Source organism: Amblyraja radiata, chromosome 20 (assembly GCF_010909765.2).
Source record: "Amblyraja radiata isolate CabotCenter1 chromosome 20, sAmbRad1.1.pri, whole genome shotgun sequence".
In the NCBI taxonomy this organism is placed as follows: domain Eukaryota; kingdom Metazoa; phylum Chordata; class Chondrichthyes; order Rajiformes; family Rajidae; genus Amblyraja; species Amblyraja radiata.
In genome coordinates this window covers 30,834,644-30,852,473 of record NC_045975.1, presented here as the reverse complement: position 1 = coordinate 30,852,473, position 17,830 = coordinate 30,834,644, and the positions used below count along the sequence as shown (strand labels likewise).

General features: G+C 43.4%; 1 protein-coding gene across 2 annotated transcripts in view; it reads left to right on the top strand.

Annotated features, from left to right (window-relative positions):
• Nucleotides 1–17,830, top strand: part of b4galnt4 (beta-1,4-N-acetyl-galactosaminyltransferase 4) — a 603,648-nt gene that overhangs the window by 486,316 nt on the left and 99,502 nt on the right. For both annotated transcript variants that reach the window (XM_033039185.1, XM_033039186.1), the window contains exon 9: nucleotides 4,018–4,084. In XM_033039185.1, coding sequence (XP_032895076.1) covers nucleotides 4,018–4,084 — 67 coding nt within the window. The remainder of the gene's footprint in view (nucleotides 1–4,017; nucleotides 4,085–17,830) is intronic.

The following is a 17,830-nucleotide window of genomic DNA, read 5'->3' as shown; positions in this document are numbered from 1 at the left end:
TGTAAACAACAGTGAAATAAATGACCAAACCTTTGGTATGGGACGCAAAGTGCTGTAGTAACTCGGCGGGTCAGGCAACATCTCTGGCGAACATGGACGGGTGACGTTTTGGGTTGGGATCCTTCTTCAGACTCTTCTCCAGAGATGCTGCCTGATCCAGTGAGTTACTCCAGCACTTTATATATAACCATATAACAATTACAGCACGGAAAACAGGCCATCTCGGCCCTTAAAGTCCGTGCCGAACACTTATTTTCCCCTAGTCTCATCTACCTGCACTCAGACCATAACCCTCCATTCCTTTCCCGTCCATATACCTATCCAATTTATTTTTAAATGATAAAATTGAACCTGCCTCCACCACTTCCACTGGAAACTCATTCCACACAGCTACCACTCTGAGTAAAGAAGTTCCCCCTCATGTTACCCCTAAACCTCTGTCCCTTAATTCTCAAGTTACGTCCTCTTGTTTGAATCTTCCCTACTCTCAATGGGAAAAGCTTATCCACGTCAACTCTGTCTATCCCTCTCATTATTTTAAAGACCTCTATCAAGTTCCCCCTTAACCTTCTGCGCTCCAAAGAATAAAGACCTAACTTATTCAACCTTTCTCTGTAACTTAGTTGCTGAAACCCAGGACACTTTGTGTCCTCTTTTGTAAAACAGCAACTGCAGTTCCTTGTTTCTAAGCCTTTGGTAGGGTTGGACATGGTATAAATATTGGTTTGAGTAAATGAAGAATTTCCTTCCGCACACATCCAGCTTAGGGGGTCAACTGGAGCCAAACTCTCCCTGAATGAACTCTGTAAGGCTAAAAATCAGTGAATCTGCAGGTTGTTTGCTATTGTCAACTAGAATTAGTTACTGTGTGAGAATATGTTTAGACAACCAACTGCAAAATCCAAAATGACTGCTTTCTCTCGGTTGTACGAGTCACTAGACATTACCAGTGTTACTTCTTATATTCGTTTATATTACTGCCAGTTAAATGCCACGTACTTGGATATTTCCTTGAGCTTTTAGTGTGAAAATAATCAATCTGTATACTGGGCACCAGTTGAAGCATGGGTTTTGTTCACAGAGAATAACTTACAGTAAACTGAGTGCAGGCTCATGGTGCGACTGTGCATCACTTAAACTCAGCCCATTAAAGCAAAATTAAAACATTTTGCTTGAGATTGAATTTCCTGCTGCAGTATGGTTTTCAGCAGAGAGCTAATTATCTGCCTCATGATGCACTGGATGTATTGAGGTGGCTCACTTTTCCATTAAACCTGCTGGCATAATGATTCTTTTGGTGTTCCGCTGGCCTACTCATTCAGTCCAATTTTATTTTGTCTGCTACCACAACAGGAAGAAGGGGTGAACTTGACTCATTGGGAGACGATGCGGCTGACCTATTGCCGTGAACTTTTACCTACTCTTTGATTAAGCTAATCAATAATAACAAACAACTGCTCTCTTACCAGTTAGCTCATGTCTAATCGTTAGGGATATCACATTCCCCTAGCCAGTGTTTTTACATAACACAGTAATGGTATATCTGTGCGGCATCCAGCACTAAATCCAGCTGTTGTGTAGGAAGGATCTGCAGATGCTCGTTTAAACTGAAGATAGACACAAAATGCTGGAGTAACTCAGCGGGACAGGCAGCATCTCTGGAGAGGAGGAATGAGTGACGTTTCGGGTCGAGACCCTTCTTCAGACTGATGGACTTTGCAAAGAGGAGATCCTGCTGCTATCTTTCCAAGCTTGCATTCTCACACTACACTCTTCTGCTCTTTACTTGCCGTCAAAGGTGTTAGTTCCAGATGCAGCATCAGGGTCCATTTAAAGCAACCTGGGGTGATACCTTTTACCTGTTCCAACGCACCATACAGTGGCACAGCGGTAGAGTCGCTGCCTTACAGCACCCGGGGACCCGGGTTCGATCCTGACTACGGGTGCTCTCTGTACGGTGTTTGCAATTGTAAATTGTCCCTAGTGTGTAGGATAGTGCAAGTGGTCGGAGTGATCACTGGTTGGCACAGACTCGGTGGGCCGAAGAGCCTGTTTCCATGCTGTATCTCTAAAGTCTAAAGTCTGAAGAGATTCACCAAGATGTTACATAGATTGGAGGACTTCAGTTATAGGGCGATTGAATGATAAGATTGAGAGGTACGGATAAGATAGAATGTCAAAATCTATGGTAGGGGTATAGTTTAGAGATAGATGTTTTAAAGAGAATCTGTGGAGTAAATTGTTTTGCACAGAGAGAGATTGATATCAGGAACAGGCTATCAGAAAAGGTTTGGTTTAGATTAGAGAATGGAACAGGCCCTTCAACCCCAACCTTCAATCTCTAAACATGGAAACAGGCCCTTCAACCCATCGAGTCCCGACCAGAGATCCTGGCACATTAACACTATCTGACGCACACAAGAGACAATTTACGCATATACCAAGCCAATTAACCTACAAACGTGTATGTCTTTGGAGTGTGGGAGGAAACCGAAGATCCCAGAGAAAACCCACGTGGTCATGGGATGAACGTACAAACTCTGTACAGACAGCACCCGTAGTCAGGATCGAACCCGAGTTTCTGGCACTGCAAGTGCTGTAAGGCAGCAACTCTGCCGCTGCGCCACCGTGCTGCCCTAAGTGATGGTGGAATTGAATATCAATACGATATTTAAGAGACATTTGGACAGCCACTTAAATAGGCAAGGCAGAGTAGGGGTGAAATGGAAGTCGTAGAGATGGGCAAAATGGTAAGCATGGACGTGGTCGGTCAAAGAGCCTGTACACCTTTGCCTCTATGTTGTTTTACTGTCTTGGCCACATTCAAACTTAACCAATGTCATTAATTAATTTGATTGCTGTTGTGGGAGCTAATATTGTAAAATGATTGCTGCATATTTCTGTGCAACATTAGCAACTATGTACATTAAATAATTAATGATGTGTGAAATTATTTTGGGATCTTTTAATGTATGGAGGTCCAGTATAATCTGATCATTATATTTTCGATTCAAAACTCTTGAATTTCAAATGTGAGAAAGTAAAAAGCAGGGCTTATTTGGATCCTTTCTCTGAATTCTGTTGGAGATGCTGACATCTTACTTTTAGCTCATCTGATCCATCAGTCTGTGGGTGATAAATGAAACAAATTCACTCAAAATGTTGGAGTAACTCGACAGCATCTCTGTTGAGAAGGAATGGGTGACTCCGGATATGCTTCCTGTCCTGCTGAGTTACTCCAGCATTTTGTGTCTATCTTCAGTGTAAACCAGCATCTGCAGTTCCTACCTAGATAAATTCACTCCTTTGTGTGAAGTGTTGGAATTGCATTAACTAATCTCAGCCAGTGCAACTAGAGGCAAATTCCTGTTCCCTCTTGGAGCACAAACTGCTGGAGTAACTCACCAGGTCAGGCAGCTTCTCTAGAGAACATGGATAGGTGACATTTCAGATCACGACCCTTCTTCAGATTAGTCAACAAAAAGTGTGAAGAAGGGTCCTGACCCAAAATGTCACCCATCCGTGTTCTCCAGAGATGCTGCCTGCCCAGCTGAGTTACTCCAACACTTTGCGCCCTTTTATGTATTAACCAGCATCTGCAGTTCTTTGTTTCTCCTCCTGCTAGCTCTCATGTCCCTGACGGTTCCTAGTCCTGCATTTAGACAAACCTGCAAACCAGGACAATGAAAGAAAAAAAGGATGAAAATGGAATCTTGGAATAAATAACTAGCAAAGCTGCCTTTCTAGGTTCATGTGTCAAAAGTGAATGAGATGTGTAAAAAAAAGTGAAAGAAATGGTGCTAAAATCAAAACAATGCATACGTTTTGTGCAGAAGAGCATTATTTCCACATGAGAGTGATGAAAAAAAAAGTTAATCTGTCTTGACCTGGAGATAGTTAATTTACATCACATTCCCTTGCCGAAGTTGTGATAAATCTGGATTTCCACATTATGATTGCCGCTGGTGAGCTTCTCTCCGCATTCCTTGCTCACCAGATCATTCTTTTCTCTTCCAGTGGCGACCGTTTCTTCCTGGATTGAAGTTTGAAATAATCGATTCAGTGCACATCTCCCTGTACACAGGTAAATGTTTCCAGTTCCTTTATACTCTTCTGCTGCCTCAGTTCTTTCTGGGGGGGAATCCTTCATGCTGGGTGTGTTTGTTAACCGTGCCAACTTTGTCTCCAACCCTGGGCTTCCAGACCTTGCTCAAGGATGCCCCTCGAATCCTAATTGCACATTCCTTTCTGCCCCCAGGCATGATGAAAGAGGTGCAGGTTTATTATTGTCACGTGTACCGAGGAATAGTGAAAAGTTTTGTTTTACATTCTGTCCAAACAGATCAGACATACCATTCATAAATACAATCAAGTCAAACTCAAAATACAACAGAGAGCAACGGGGCAGGTATAGAGTGAAGAATATAGTTCTCAGCATTGCAATAGCAAGGAGAGACATTAGCTTGGATGCTGTAGAATCGGTACGGGTAGAACTACGAAATAACCAAGGGCAGAAAACACTTGTTGGAGTTGTATACAGACCACCAAACAGCAGTAGGGAAGTTGGGGATAGTATCAAACAGGAAATTAGGGATGCGTGTAGCAAAGGTACAGCAGTTATCATGGATGACTTTAATCTACATATAGATCGGGCCAACCAAATTGGTAGCAGTGCTGAGGAGGAGGATTTCCTGGAATGTATACGGGATGGTTTTAAAAACAAAATGTCGAAGGACCCACTAGAGGGCAGGCCATCCTAGACTGGGTATTGTGTAATGAGCAAGGATTAGTTAGCGATCTTGTTGTGCAGAGCTCCTTTGGAAACAGCGACCATATTATGGTTGAATTCTGCATTAGGATGGAGAGTGACATGGTTAATTCAGAGACTAGGGTCCTGAACTTAAAGAAAGGAGACTTTGATGGTATGAGACGGGAATTGGCTAGGATAGACGGGACAATTATACTTAAAGGGTTGATGGTGGAGATGCAATGGCAAAGATTTAAAGACCGCATGGATGAACTCCAAAAATTGTTCATCCCTGTCTGGCAAAAAAAATAAAACGGGGAATGCGGCTCAACCGTGGCTAACAAGAGAAATCAAGGATAGTGTTAAATCCAAGAAAGAGGCAGTTCCACAGACAATGTCCAATGTCCACAATGGGGTGGAGATGAATTGTTCATAACCTCTTGCTTATGGAAAGAATGTTCTGAAGCCTGATAACAGAGGGGAAGTAGGTGTCCCCGACTCTGGTGGTGTATGCTTTCAGGTTTCTGTGGGCCAAAGTGCCTGTTTCAATGCTGTATCTCTAAACTAAACTCTATAAGAATGCATTGGAAGCCTTGCTGTGTAGCAAGTACTGAGGTCTCATGCTACCCATTTGTTCCATTATAAGAAACCCAATGACCCCGTAGTTGAAGACAGCAGAGATCACTGTCCAGTGATGAGAACTGGCCACATTTCATAGTTTGTTTTAAACCAGGTCGTTTGGCCACATCTTGCAGCACTGTTGAACCAGACCCTAATTCCAACAGTGGAGCAGTTGTCCCCTGGTTGTGTGTTTGTTGGTCTTTCTCCTCTCCACATTCTCTGTGCATCTAACACGGACACTATCATTGGTTGCTCTGCATTTCATATTGTATATACCATCATCTACTCAGTCATTCACTTATCCAGACTGCTCTGCAAGCTCTATTCTTGGGTCTGTGTCAAGCCTTTATGCTTGCTGCCTGCCATGCACTTCTGCCTGTGAATTTGTATTTTTAAAAGTACTTTGGGATACGATATTTTCTATGATGGGCTAGAATGGAGTGGCAGTGAAATGGGCAGGAGGGTATATGAAAAAAAAGTATGGTTCTCTGAAAGGGTTACAGCTAAAACTGTGTGATATGCATGCTTATTTTATTCCCATGAAGCAAGGCAGATTAATGTGCTTGATGCCTGATAATCCCCAGAAAAAGTGGCTTGAGTTTGCATGATGGTGGGGAGTCATTGTAGGTAGTGGTGGGGTGGCTGGAAACGGCAGCAAAATAGATAACAAGGAGGCTGACCGATCCCGGGTTGTTTATGACCAGTGGTGGAGGTCTGGAGAAACTAGTCAGAGATTGCAGCCATGTGGAAGAACCAACAAAGACTGGAGGGTGGCAAATGTTGTGCCTCTATTCAAGAAGAGCTGCAGAGAAAAGCTTGGGAATTACAGGCCAGTGAGCCTAACATCTATGGTCGGTAAGTTACTAGAGAGTATTCCGAGGGGTAAAATATACATGATTTATGTAAACGAGGGCTGATTAGGGATAGTCTGCATGGTTTTGTATGTGGGAGGTCGTGTTTCACGAATCTGATTGAGTTTTTTGAAGGTGTGACCTAAATGGTTGATGGGAAAGTGGATGAGAGCAAGTCATTTGACAAGGTTCCACATGGTAAGCTGCTCTGGAAGGTTAGACCCCATAGCTGAACGGATAGAAAATTGGCTTCATGAAAGGAAGCAGAGGGTGATGGTGGAAGGTTGTTTTTTCGGACTGGAGGCCTGTGACTTGTGTCAGGGTTTGATGCTGGGCTCGTTGCTGTTTGTCATTTATATCAATGTTACATGAGAACATATATGGCACTATTAGCAAGATTACAGATGATACAAAAGTGGGTGGTATTGCAGATAGAGAAGATGGTTGTTAAAAATTGTAGCAGGATCTTGGGCAGGTGGGCTGAGGAATGGTTGATGGAATTTAATACAGAGAAATGTGAGGTATTGCATTTTGGGAAGTTTAACATGGGCAGGACATTCACAGTGAATGGTAGAACTCTGAAGAGTGTTGTAGAGCAAAGGGATCTAGGAGTGCAGGTACATAGTTCCTTGTAAGTGGCATCACAGATAGATAAGGAGGTCAGGATGACTTTTGGCACATTGGCCTTCATCAGACAGAGTATTGTGTATAGAGGCTGGGAGCTCATTTTGCAGTTATTTAAGATGTTGGTGAGGACACATTTAGAGTATTGTGTTCGGTCTGGTCATCATATTTTAGGACAGAAGTTATCAAGCTGGAAAGGGTGTACAGATGATTTATGAGATGTTGCCAGGACCAGGACCTGAGCCATTGGGAGAGGTTGAACAGGCTAGGACTTAATTTCTTAGAGCGCAGGAGGATGAGGGGTCATCTTATAGAGGTGTACAAAATCATGAGAGGAATAGATTGGGTAAACACAGTATTTTACCAGAGTAGAAGTATTGAGAACCAGAGGTTTATGGTGAGGGGGAAAGATTTAATAGGAACCTGAGGGGTCACTTTTGTGCACAAAAGGTGGTGGGTGTGCAGAATGAGCTGCCGGGGTAGGTAGTTGAGGCAGGTACTACAGCAATGGTTAAGAAACATTTAGATGGGTACATGGCGAGGATAGTTTTGAGGGATATGGACAAAACACAGGCAGGTGGGGTGGGGGGGGGGGGGGGGGGTGTAGGGAGAGGGACTATTGTAGATGGGGCATGTTGGTCGGTGTGGACAGGTTGGACAGAGGGCCTGTTTCCACACTGTATGACTCTGGCACTACGACATGTTGGTGGCATAGAAACTTTCAAGTTCCTCCAAACCCTCGAACAGCAACACAACACTATTGGGACTATCCCAACTTTTAAGAAACAGTTAGGCAGGCACATGGATAGGACAGGTTTGGGGGGGGGGGATATGGATCAAGCGCAGGCAGGTGGGACTAGTGAAGCTGGGACACGTTGGCCGGCGTGGGCAAGTTGGGCCGAAGGACCTGTTTCCACACTGTATCACTCTATGTCTCAATAACGTCCTCCTCCCTTTACTAGAAGCCGTTTTCTAGGCTCGGGAAGCTTGGATAATCAGGGTTAAAAATGGAACCCATTTGAAGGAAGACCGACCTCTTGCCTCAGTAATTTAAGTGAATGACCTGACAGTCAGTTCCTCATCCCTTCTCCATTAAAACCAGAAAGGATTGGGTTTGTTTGGTTTACTCTACATCTGATGCAAATCCACCTGTTTGTAGAGTGTTACAATAATCCATAGTTTACCTTTTGAGAGTGTTTGGCAAATATTTGTGCATTACTGTTTTTAGTTAAGTCACTGTTGTTTCACCCAAGGTTGGTGCTGTGAATTAATTAGATAATTCCAGCACTAATGAGATGAACCCAATATGTCTCTTCTGCATAGTTTTGAGTGGTCTTGTGTGCTGTTACTGGAGCAAGTGGAATGCTTCACTGTCTTCATCACTTTCCACCAGGGACGCTGCACGATTGCCAGCCCTGCCAACAGTCTGTTTGTTTTTCCGTCTTTTTTTTAAATGTGTGTTAAAAATCTGTGTAGATGTTCTCCGGTTTGTTTTATGTGGGTGGCGGGGTCGGGGAAATTTTTCTTTCAGTTTCTTACCTTGTCGGAGATGCGATTAATTTTCGGATCGCATTCTCCGGTCGCTCTGGGAATCCCGTCAACGAAGGGCTCGAGGCCCCCGACCACGGGAGAGCAAAGGGAAGATATGGAACTTTTTTTCGCCTTCCATCACAGTGAGGAATGTGGTGGAACCACTGTGATGGATGTTTATGTTAAGATGTATTTTGTGTGTTCTGTTGCTTTTTATTTGTATGACTGACTTGGCAAATGAAATTCCTCGTATGTTGCAAAACATACTTGGCTAATAAAGTATTATTGTGATTGTGATAAGCTTTAAGCTCATTAGTTTAGTTTAGAGATACAGCGCGGAAACAGGCCCTTCGGCCCACCGAGTCTGTGCTGACCAGACATCCCCGCACATTAACACTATCCTACACACAGTATGGACAATTTTTATATTTACCAAGCCAATTAATCTACAAACCTGTACGTCTTTGGAGTGTGGGAGGAAACCGAATATCTCGGAGAAAACCCACGCAGGTCACGGGGAGAACGTACAAACTCAGTAATGATAGCACCCGTAGTCGGGATCGAACCTGTACGTCTTTGGTGCGGTGCTGCCTTACATGAGGTGCTGCAAGCGCTGTAAGACAGCAAATCTACCGCTGCGCCACCATGCCACCCCAAGTTCAACTTGCTGTTCGCCAGTTTTACAAGATACAAGATACATTTATTTGTCACATGTACCAATTGGTACAGTGAAATGTGTGGTCGCCATACAATAAAACCATAGTTTTCATTATGACATAATGTGTCATATCTTCCTCCCCACCCCCGCGCTTTGAAGCAAAAATACATTAAAAATAAAGTCACAGCAGTAATATTCAAGTTATAAAAATATCAATGCACTTGGCTGCTTTCCAATTTAAAATTCTCCTTCTAGATGCACATGTGAGGAAATAAATCAAATAATTAGTAAAAAGGCAAGTTAATACTCTGAAATCAATTATCATCATGCATATTTGCAAAGAAATCAAACTTGCTTATTTTTTTCTACTTGCATGTATTACAGGATTAGGTATTTTCTGTGTTTCTTAGTTTAAATCAAGCTAGTTTGAAAATAGACTTTCCGAATCTAAATTCAATTCAGCTTGGGAACATTTAAATGTTTGTAATGTCTCCCACCCCCACTGTCATAATAAGACTTTAACATCCATATCACTATTAGGATTAAGAGGTACAAGATCAGGAATGATAAACAGATTAGATTAAATGGTGGTTAGATGCGAGAAAGGGATCTATAAATTTATGGTAGTATTTGTCTGATCCAAGGCCAGTGAACTGTTTGTAATGGGTTATGTTTATTGCTATTAACTCTAATGTTGTTATGACCAATGGACCACTTATTATTCCTCAACAGTTTGGTAACTTTATGGCCCTTGAGACAAATTAAAATCTTACAGATGTTAATGACAGTTTCCCAAACGTTCTGGATGGGGAGAAGTATAATGGTTCAATGGAGGTTTAATTGTCACATGTGCAAACGCACAGTGAAATTCTTTCTTGCATACAGTCCAGTAAAGTATTGGCATACCTAAGCACCATCCCCGATTCGCAAAGTGTACAGAAATAGTCTACTGAACCCACATGCAAGGGGCAACGTGTTTTGGCGCCATTTTCGAAATCCAGTCTGTGCTCTAGGTCTTATGAGCGTGGCTTAATCCAGGCAAGCCCCAGGCTGCTGTAGGGCCTCCTTTGTGCCCCTGGGGTGCTTCCCACATCTGACCTTAAGACCCCGTTCCCTCTCCTACCGATCCATGTTCCTCGCCCGTCGCATCTGTTGTCATCACCGGCTCCATCTCTCCAGTCTATGATTTGCTTTAGTTTAGTTTAGGTTAGTTTAGAGATAGAGCACAGGAACAGGCCCTTCAGCCCAGCAAGTTTTTGCCGCCCAGTGATCCCCATACACTAGCACTATCCTACACACCAGGGACAATTTACAATCTTTAATGAAGCCAATTGACCTACAAACCTGTACATCTTTGGAGTTTGGGAAAAAAACCCGAGGAAAACCCACGCGGTTACGGGGAGAACGTACAAACTATGTACAGACAGTACCCATAGTCAGGATCGAACCGCCCAGTAATAATAATTCTTTCCAGGCCAAAATGAAATTGCAAAGGGATTATTGATAGGACAAGGTAATAAAGTAAAATACAGCAGATGGAATTAGATGAGTACGCGGTGATGCACTTTGGTTTAAAAATAAATAGAGCAATCATATCCTGAATGAAAAAAAGCCTCAATGCTGTGAAGGATAATTTGTGAATACAGTCTCACAGGATGTGAGAGGCACTTCCTGCAAAAAGACATATAAACTTTGTCCCAAGGGATGCAAAATAAGACCTCATTTGGCATATTGTGTTAATCACAGGGTTCTACATGATGTTGAGACTTTTATGGAGGGTACTATCTAGATCTGCATGGATAAGTTCCCAAGTGTCAGGGTTTATGGGGAGAAGGCAGGAGCATTGGGGCTGAGAGGGAAAGACAGATCAGCTGTAATTGAATGGCGGAGTAGACTTGATGGGCCGAATGGCCTAATTCTGCTCCAATAACTTCAGAACGTTTGGGGACGGCACTGTACCGATTCACAGCGATGCTGCCGAATATGTGAAAATACAACACAGGCGGCTTCTTTTCATTAGAACAGTCCCCGTGTGGTGTAATACGATGGACATTATTAAAATTCCACGAAAGTAAAACAAACTAGATAGAAGCAGATTACTGCCAATATATAAATCTAAAATGAAAGGCCATGAATACAAAATAAATATAGGAGACTTTGAGCCGAGAATTAAAATGTAAGTCTTTGTTGCTTTAGCGTAATTTACTTTTTTAATGGATTAGAATGTTAATTGCAAACACAATAATTAGATTAAGTGAAATTTAAGACCACAAAGTCCTTGTATTCAAGAAGCGTTCCCTTGTATTGTGGGATTGTGTGAGGCATTTGCAGTCTCAGTCGCAGTGCTGCGAAATCAGTTTCCCAATGGCCATTCCACTTTACATAATTGAACACCGGAGGAAGGAACTACCAGATCAATCATCGAAGAACCTCAATGCCATCCATCCACTCAGATCTGCACATCCAGTTGTGTTTTGTGAGATGATTCCCCAGTGCACTCTTCCACGAGCCTGTCATTTATTAAATGTGCAACGCATTTGACATAACAGGCATTATTTCTTCTTGAATGTGAAATCACCGTGCCCTGGGAGCCATCATCCTGTCTTACCAGGCTCACTGCTTGGTTCTTTATTTAGAACTATAGAGCCATGCAGCAGGCGAGGTTGTGTGGGGAGTCTGTGTCTTTATTCCTTGGAGCGCAGGAGGATGACAGATCATCTTATAGAGGTGTAGGAAATCACGAGGGGAATAGGGTGAATGCACAGTCTTTTATCCAGGGTAGGGGGACCAAATAAAGATACATATGTCTAAAGTGAGAGGGGCAAGATTTCATTGGACCCAGCAGGGCAACCTTTCACTCAGAGGGTGGTGGGTATATGGAACAAGTTGCTAGAGGAACGGCACAGTGATGCAGCGGTAGAGTAGCTGCCTTATGCCCCAGTCCCACAGGCGATTTTTTAGGCGACTACAGGCGACTAGGCTGTCGCCACATGGTCTCCGGGGTGTCGCCTGTATGGTCCTGAGTAGTTTCCTCAGTCGCTCAAAGAATCGTAGCGTTTTTCTGGTCGCCACTGGATTTTGAACTGTTCAAAACTTTTCGGCGACAGTTGGCTTGTCGTAGGTTGCTGCCTGGATGACATAGGTTGTTGCCTGGATGACGTAGGTTGCCGCCAGGATGATGTCGATTATCGCCGGTACTGACTTCGGTGAATTCCATTGGCGATTTCCTAAATCGACCGGGGACAGGTACCGGCGACTGAATTGTCTTAACTTTTCGTAGCTTGTCGCGGGTGGACGTAGGTGGATGTCCTAATGGGTTGTCGGTAGCTTGCTGTAGCTTGACGTTGACTAGGTGGTAGGCTGTTGTAGACATTGTCATAGACAGTGTAGTAGGGGGGGGGTCCAGTCGCCGTTTTTTCGGTGACCTGCTACGACTATGACAGTCGCCGGCAGTCACCGAAAAAATCGCCTAAGTGTGACAGGCCCATTACAGCGCTAGAGACTGGTTCGATCCTGACTACGGATGCTATCTGTACAGAGTTTGTACGTTCTCCCCATGACAGCGTGGGTTTCCCCTGGGTGTCCAGTTTTCTCCCACACTCCAAAGACGTACAATTTTGTAGTTTAATTGGCTTAGGTAAAAATTGTAAATTGTTCCTAGATTGTAGGATAGTGCTAGTGTATGGGGGGGATCGCTGGTTGGCGTAGACTCGGTTGGCCGAAGGGCTTGTTTCCGCGCTGTATCCTTAAAGTCTAAGGTCTAAATAGAATGCCTTTCACCTTAAGATTAATTATATTAACACTCCTGGTGCGCTAGATAATAGCGGAGTCTCAGTGCTTCCACGTTCAGGGTTTAGGGCATCTGTATGGAAAGAAATGGAAGATGCATCCAAAACTCACAAGAGAAATGCCGACAGTTCGACAGACATCTGAGCATCTTCATGTCCACTCCAGGAGCAGAAATGTCATTAATTCTTACACATCAATGCTTCAGCTATACTCTATCATAGAGCCCCAAGGTCTTGAATATGTAACAGATAAATGACTCAATAAGGCAAGAGAGAAATGCAAATTTGCAAATCCTTACTGCTATCTCCTTACAAACCCACTTTGAATGAATTTAACAGCTGCCCCGAGGGTGCCAGTTCAGCGGTGAGAGCCTTAACTATATTAATAAAAGAAACTAAATATTTTCACAGATCACCTTTCTCCCAGAAGAAAATACACACTTTGCACGGTTTAATAATGTGCAGATGAATTTGCTTTGAATGGCTGTTGGACAGTTTCAGATTGGGAAAAAAAAGCAAATCCAAGGCTCACAATGGACTGATGCATGTTGATATATGTGTGTGGAGGAGGAAAATTAAACCCAGAGGTGAAATATTGCTTCTGTTGAATTATTCACCTGTTCTTTATTAAATTACTGTCACATTGCCGTAGATGAATTTTACTTCTCTTTTCAAAGCAGTTAGCCGGGTCACAGAATCTAACATAGAACATAGAACAATACAGCACAGGAATGGGTCCTTCGGCCCACAATATTTGTGCCGACCATGATGCCAAGTTAAGCCTGCACATGATCCCTCTATTCTCTGCACTTCCATGTGCCTATCTACAAGCTTCTTAAATGCCACTATCATAACTGCCTTCACCACCACCCTTATCAATGCATTTGCATTCCAGGTCCCCTGTGTTGGAAAATAAAAACTTGCCCCGCACATTTCCATTAAACTTTCCCCCTCACCTTATAAGCTGTGCCCTAAACGGCCATTAAGCCAACCTCCTAAACTAATATCATTTAATAGCACTTAGTCCATAGCCTTTGATGCCTTGGCAATTGACTCATCTGGATACTTATTTCAGTGCTGGGAAAGTACCTGTTTCCACTGATTGCTGCAAGAAAAGCAATTTACCTGCCATCTTGGGCAACTACTGTATGCATATTTTTAGGTTTCGGTTTAGGATTATTTAGGTCACATGTACTAGTTTAGTTCAGTTTAGTTTACTATCACGTGTACCGAGGTACAATGAAAAGCTCTGTGGTGCCTGTATCCAGTCCGCGGAAAGACTATACATGATTACATTCAAGCGGTCCACAGTGTACAGATACTGGATAAAGCGAATAACGTTTAGTGCAAGATAAAGTCTAGTAAAGTTGGATGAAAGATAGTTCGATGGTCTGCAATGGGATAGATGGTAGCCCAGAACCGCACTCTAGTTGTTGATAGGATGATTCAGTTGCCTAAAGACAGCTTGGAAGAAACTGTTCCTGAATCTGGAGGTATGAGTTTTCACACTTCTGTTCCTCTTGTCTGATGGGTGCGGGGAGAAGAGGGAGTGACCAAGGTAAGACTCGTCCTTGATTAGGCTGGTGGCCTTACGGAGGCAGCGTGAAGTGTAGATGAAGTCAATGGAAGGGAGGATGGTTTGTATGATGGTCTGAGCTGTGTCCACAATTCACTGCAATTTCTTGCGGTCTTGCATGGAGCTGTTCCCAAACCATGCTATGATGCATCCCGATAAAATGCTTTCTACGGCGCATCTGTAGAAGTTGGTGATAGTTGTTGGGGACGACATGCCAAACTTCCTAAGCCTTCTAAGGAATGTGTGATGGTGTGCTTTCTTGACCATTGCTTCGATGCAGGTACAGTGAAAGATTTGTTTTGCATGCTATCCAAATAGATCAGATGTACCATATATGAAAAAATCATCCAACTCAAAAACAATGGATAGAGCAGAGGGGGAGATGCAGATTATAATTGTCAGCATTGCAGTGCATCAGTTCATGGGGTTGAGGTAAATAGGACAGCAACTTAGCTTATGGAAGGATTGTTCAAAAGCCCTATAACAGAGGGGAAGAAGTTGTTCCTGAGTCTGGTGGTGCGCGCATTCAAGCTTTTGACCAGGGTGGGATAAGTCTTTGATTATGTTGGTTGCTTTTCCGAGTCAACATGAAGTGTAGATGGTGGGGAGTCGGGACTGAGTGATGGACTGGGCTTTGTCTGCAACTCTCTGCAATTTCTTGCTTTCGATGATGAATTGGAACATTTTGGCCATTGAAACCTACAGCACTATCACCTGCTTTCAAGCCTGACTTGTCTGTGTTAGCTGTTTGAAAGGAAATTGTGCTCAGTCCTTCAGTGCCAACTGGTAGATCTAACTCCATGTTAAAATGTTTTGTGGAAGCTGCTTTGCTCATGATATCACATAAAGTGTTCCAGACTCTGACAACTTTCAGAGAGAAAGCATTTTGCCTCAGTGTCCCTTTGATTTCACAGATCTCTGCCTATTGATCGGTTTGAGATGCATGTATTCACCATCAAAAGCACTACATTTTAGCCTTCTGTACCCGAAGATCAAAAGAAAGAGCCAAGAGTGTTTTATTGTCATATTTCCTGAAAATGGAACAATGAAATTCTTACTTGCAACAGCACTACAGGTTTAAAACACAGCACTCAATAGATTATACAATAAACAAACAAAAAGGAATGAAGTGTAATAAATAGAAAACACCCCAAAAGTGCAAAAACAAAACAAAGTCCCTCGTGCAACCCATGCAGTTTGTAGTTTAGTTGGAGTTCGTAATGTTCAATACTGATGGTTATAGGGTCATACAGCTTGGAAACAGGCCCTTCGGCCCAACTTACCCACGCCGACCAACATGTCCCAACTATACTAGTCCCGCCTGTCTGCTTTTGTCCCATAACCTCTAAACCTGTCCTATCCATGTACCTGACTAAATGTTTCCTAAACATTGCGATAATACCCGCTTCAACTACCTGTTCCATACATCCACCACTATTTGTGTAAAAAGTTACCCCTCAGGTTCCCATTAAATCTCCCCCCCCCTCCCCCCCCTCACCTTAAACTTTATATCCTCTGGTTCTCGATTCCCCCACTCTGGGCAAACGACTCTATGCGTTTACCCGATCTATTCCTCTCATAATTGTATACACCTCTATAAGATCTATGGCAGGAGAGATATGAAAGCAGGGCCAGGGTGATGTAGGTCTTTAATGATACTGGCTGCCTTTTTGTGGCAATGCCCCTTATAGATCCCTTTGGTGGTGGGGAGGTCGGTACCCGTGATGGACTGGGCAGTGTTCGGCACTTTTTGTAATTTAGTTCCTGGGCATTTGAATTGCTGAACCAGGCCGTGATGCAACCATTCAATGTGCTCTCTATCGTACACCTGTCGAGGATCAAGAGAGTTTTCATCCACATACCAAATCTCCTCGATCTCCTAAGGAACTTGAGGCTTTGATGGGGTTTCTTCATGATTGCATTGATGTGCTGCGTCCAGGACAGATCGTCAAAGATATGCATGCCCAGGAACTTGAAGTTGTTGACTCTCTCCAGCACTGACCCGATGATCCAAACTTATATATGGTCCAAGATCTGGTCCAAACATTTCCAACATCCAGCAGCTGAGATCCTCCATAATGTTCTGGTGGACCTCCTCTACATCCTCTCTGAGAGCTTCCTGAAGTCTGATGGCCAGCACTTCTGACAATGCTCCACCTGAGGCTCAGTCAGTGATCTCTAACTGCGTTAACTTGCCGAAATTAAGGCTGTACTGTACCAAGACAGCATGAAGTGTAGATGGAGTCCATGGAAGGCAAGTTGGTTTGTGTGATGATCTGGGCTGCATCCACAATTCTCTGCAATTTCATGTGGTCTTCGATGGACCTATCCATGTTCTCCAGTGATGCCGCCTGAACCACTGAGTTACTCTAGCACTTTTTATTTGACTTGGGTTGATATTGGGCAGTGCACTATTACACCACTGGGGGGAGCTCATTCTGGAAGTCTTCTTTGTGACCATCGGCAAGTTCGATTCTTTGCCTGCTCTGGAAATGGCCACGTACAATGATTAATAATGTCATTATGATTCATCCACTTATCCTGAAATTATGAATCCTGACAGTGTGCCATGTCATCCTTCTCTAATAATGTAGCCTTCAATTAATACTTTAGATCTGCTATTTAAGTGCAGCGGTTGGCAGTGTTATGATTAATTGGTTTTCTTTGGGGTTCTAATGTTGGAGTTCGATAGACACAATGTCTGTGATTAGATATCCTCTGCCTATGTCACAGTTCGTTATTGATGATAGATGGAATATCATATGCAGCAACCAGAAAATACAGTAGGCAAGATATTGATCCTAGAGTGAGCTGCTTACTAATAACACCAGAGATATGTTTAAGTCTGCTTACAGATTTAGATTAGATTAGATTAGAGATACAGCATGGAAACAGGCCCTTTGGCCCACTTAGTCCACGCCGACCAGCGATACCCGCACACTAACACTATCCTACACACACTAGGGACAATCTACAGTTATACCAAGCTAGTTAGCCTGAAAACCTGTACGTCTTTCGAGTGTGGGAGGAAACCAGATATCCCGGAGAAAACCCACGCAGGTCATGGAGAACAAACAAACTCCGTACAGACAGCACCTGCAGTCAGGATTGAACCCGGGTCCCTGGCGCTGTAAGGCAGTGGCTCTTCACTACACCACCATGCTGCCATAATGTACTGATGATCAATATCTGATTGCATGTTCCAATTGCACTGAAGGTTTGGGGGTCGGCAAACTTGTCCAGCTTACACTGCCCCCAATATCTGTCTTTTAACATCAAAGGGCTCTCCCTCACTAATTACTTTCCATTATTAGGTTTTACGTCTCCACCCTGACAATTCATGAACTTTCACTTCTGGCATAGCCGTGGAGCGAAACTGGAAAGTTGGGCAAGAGGCATCTTTGTCATTGGCGCCTTAATTCAACTGTTGCTGTA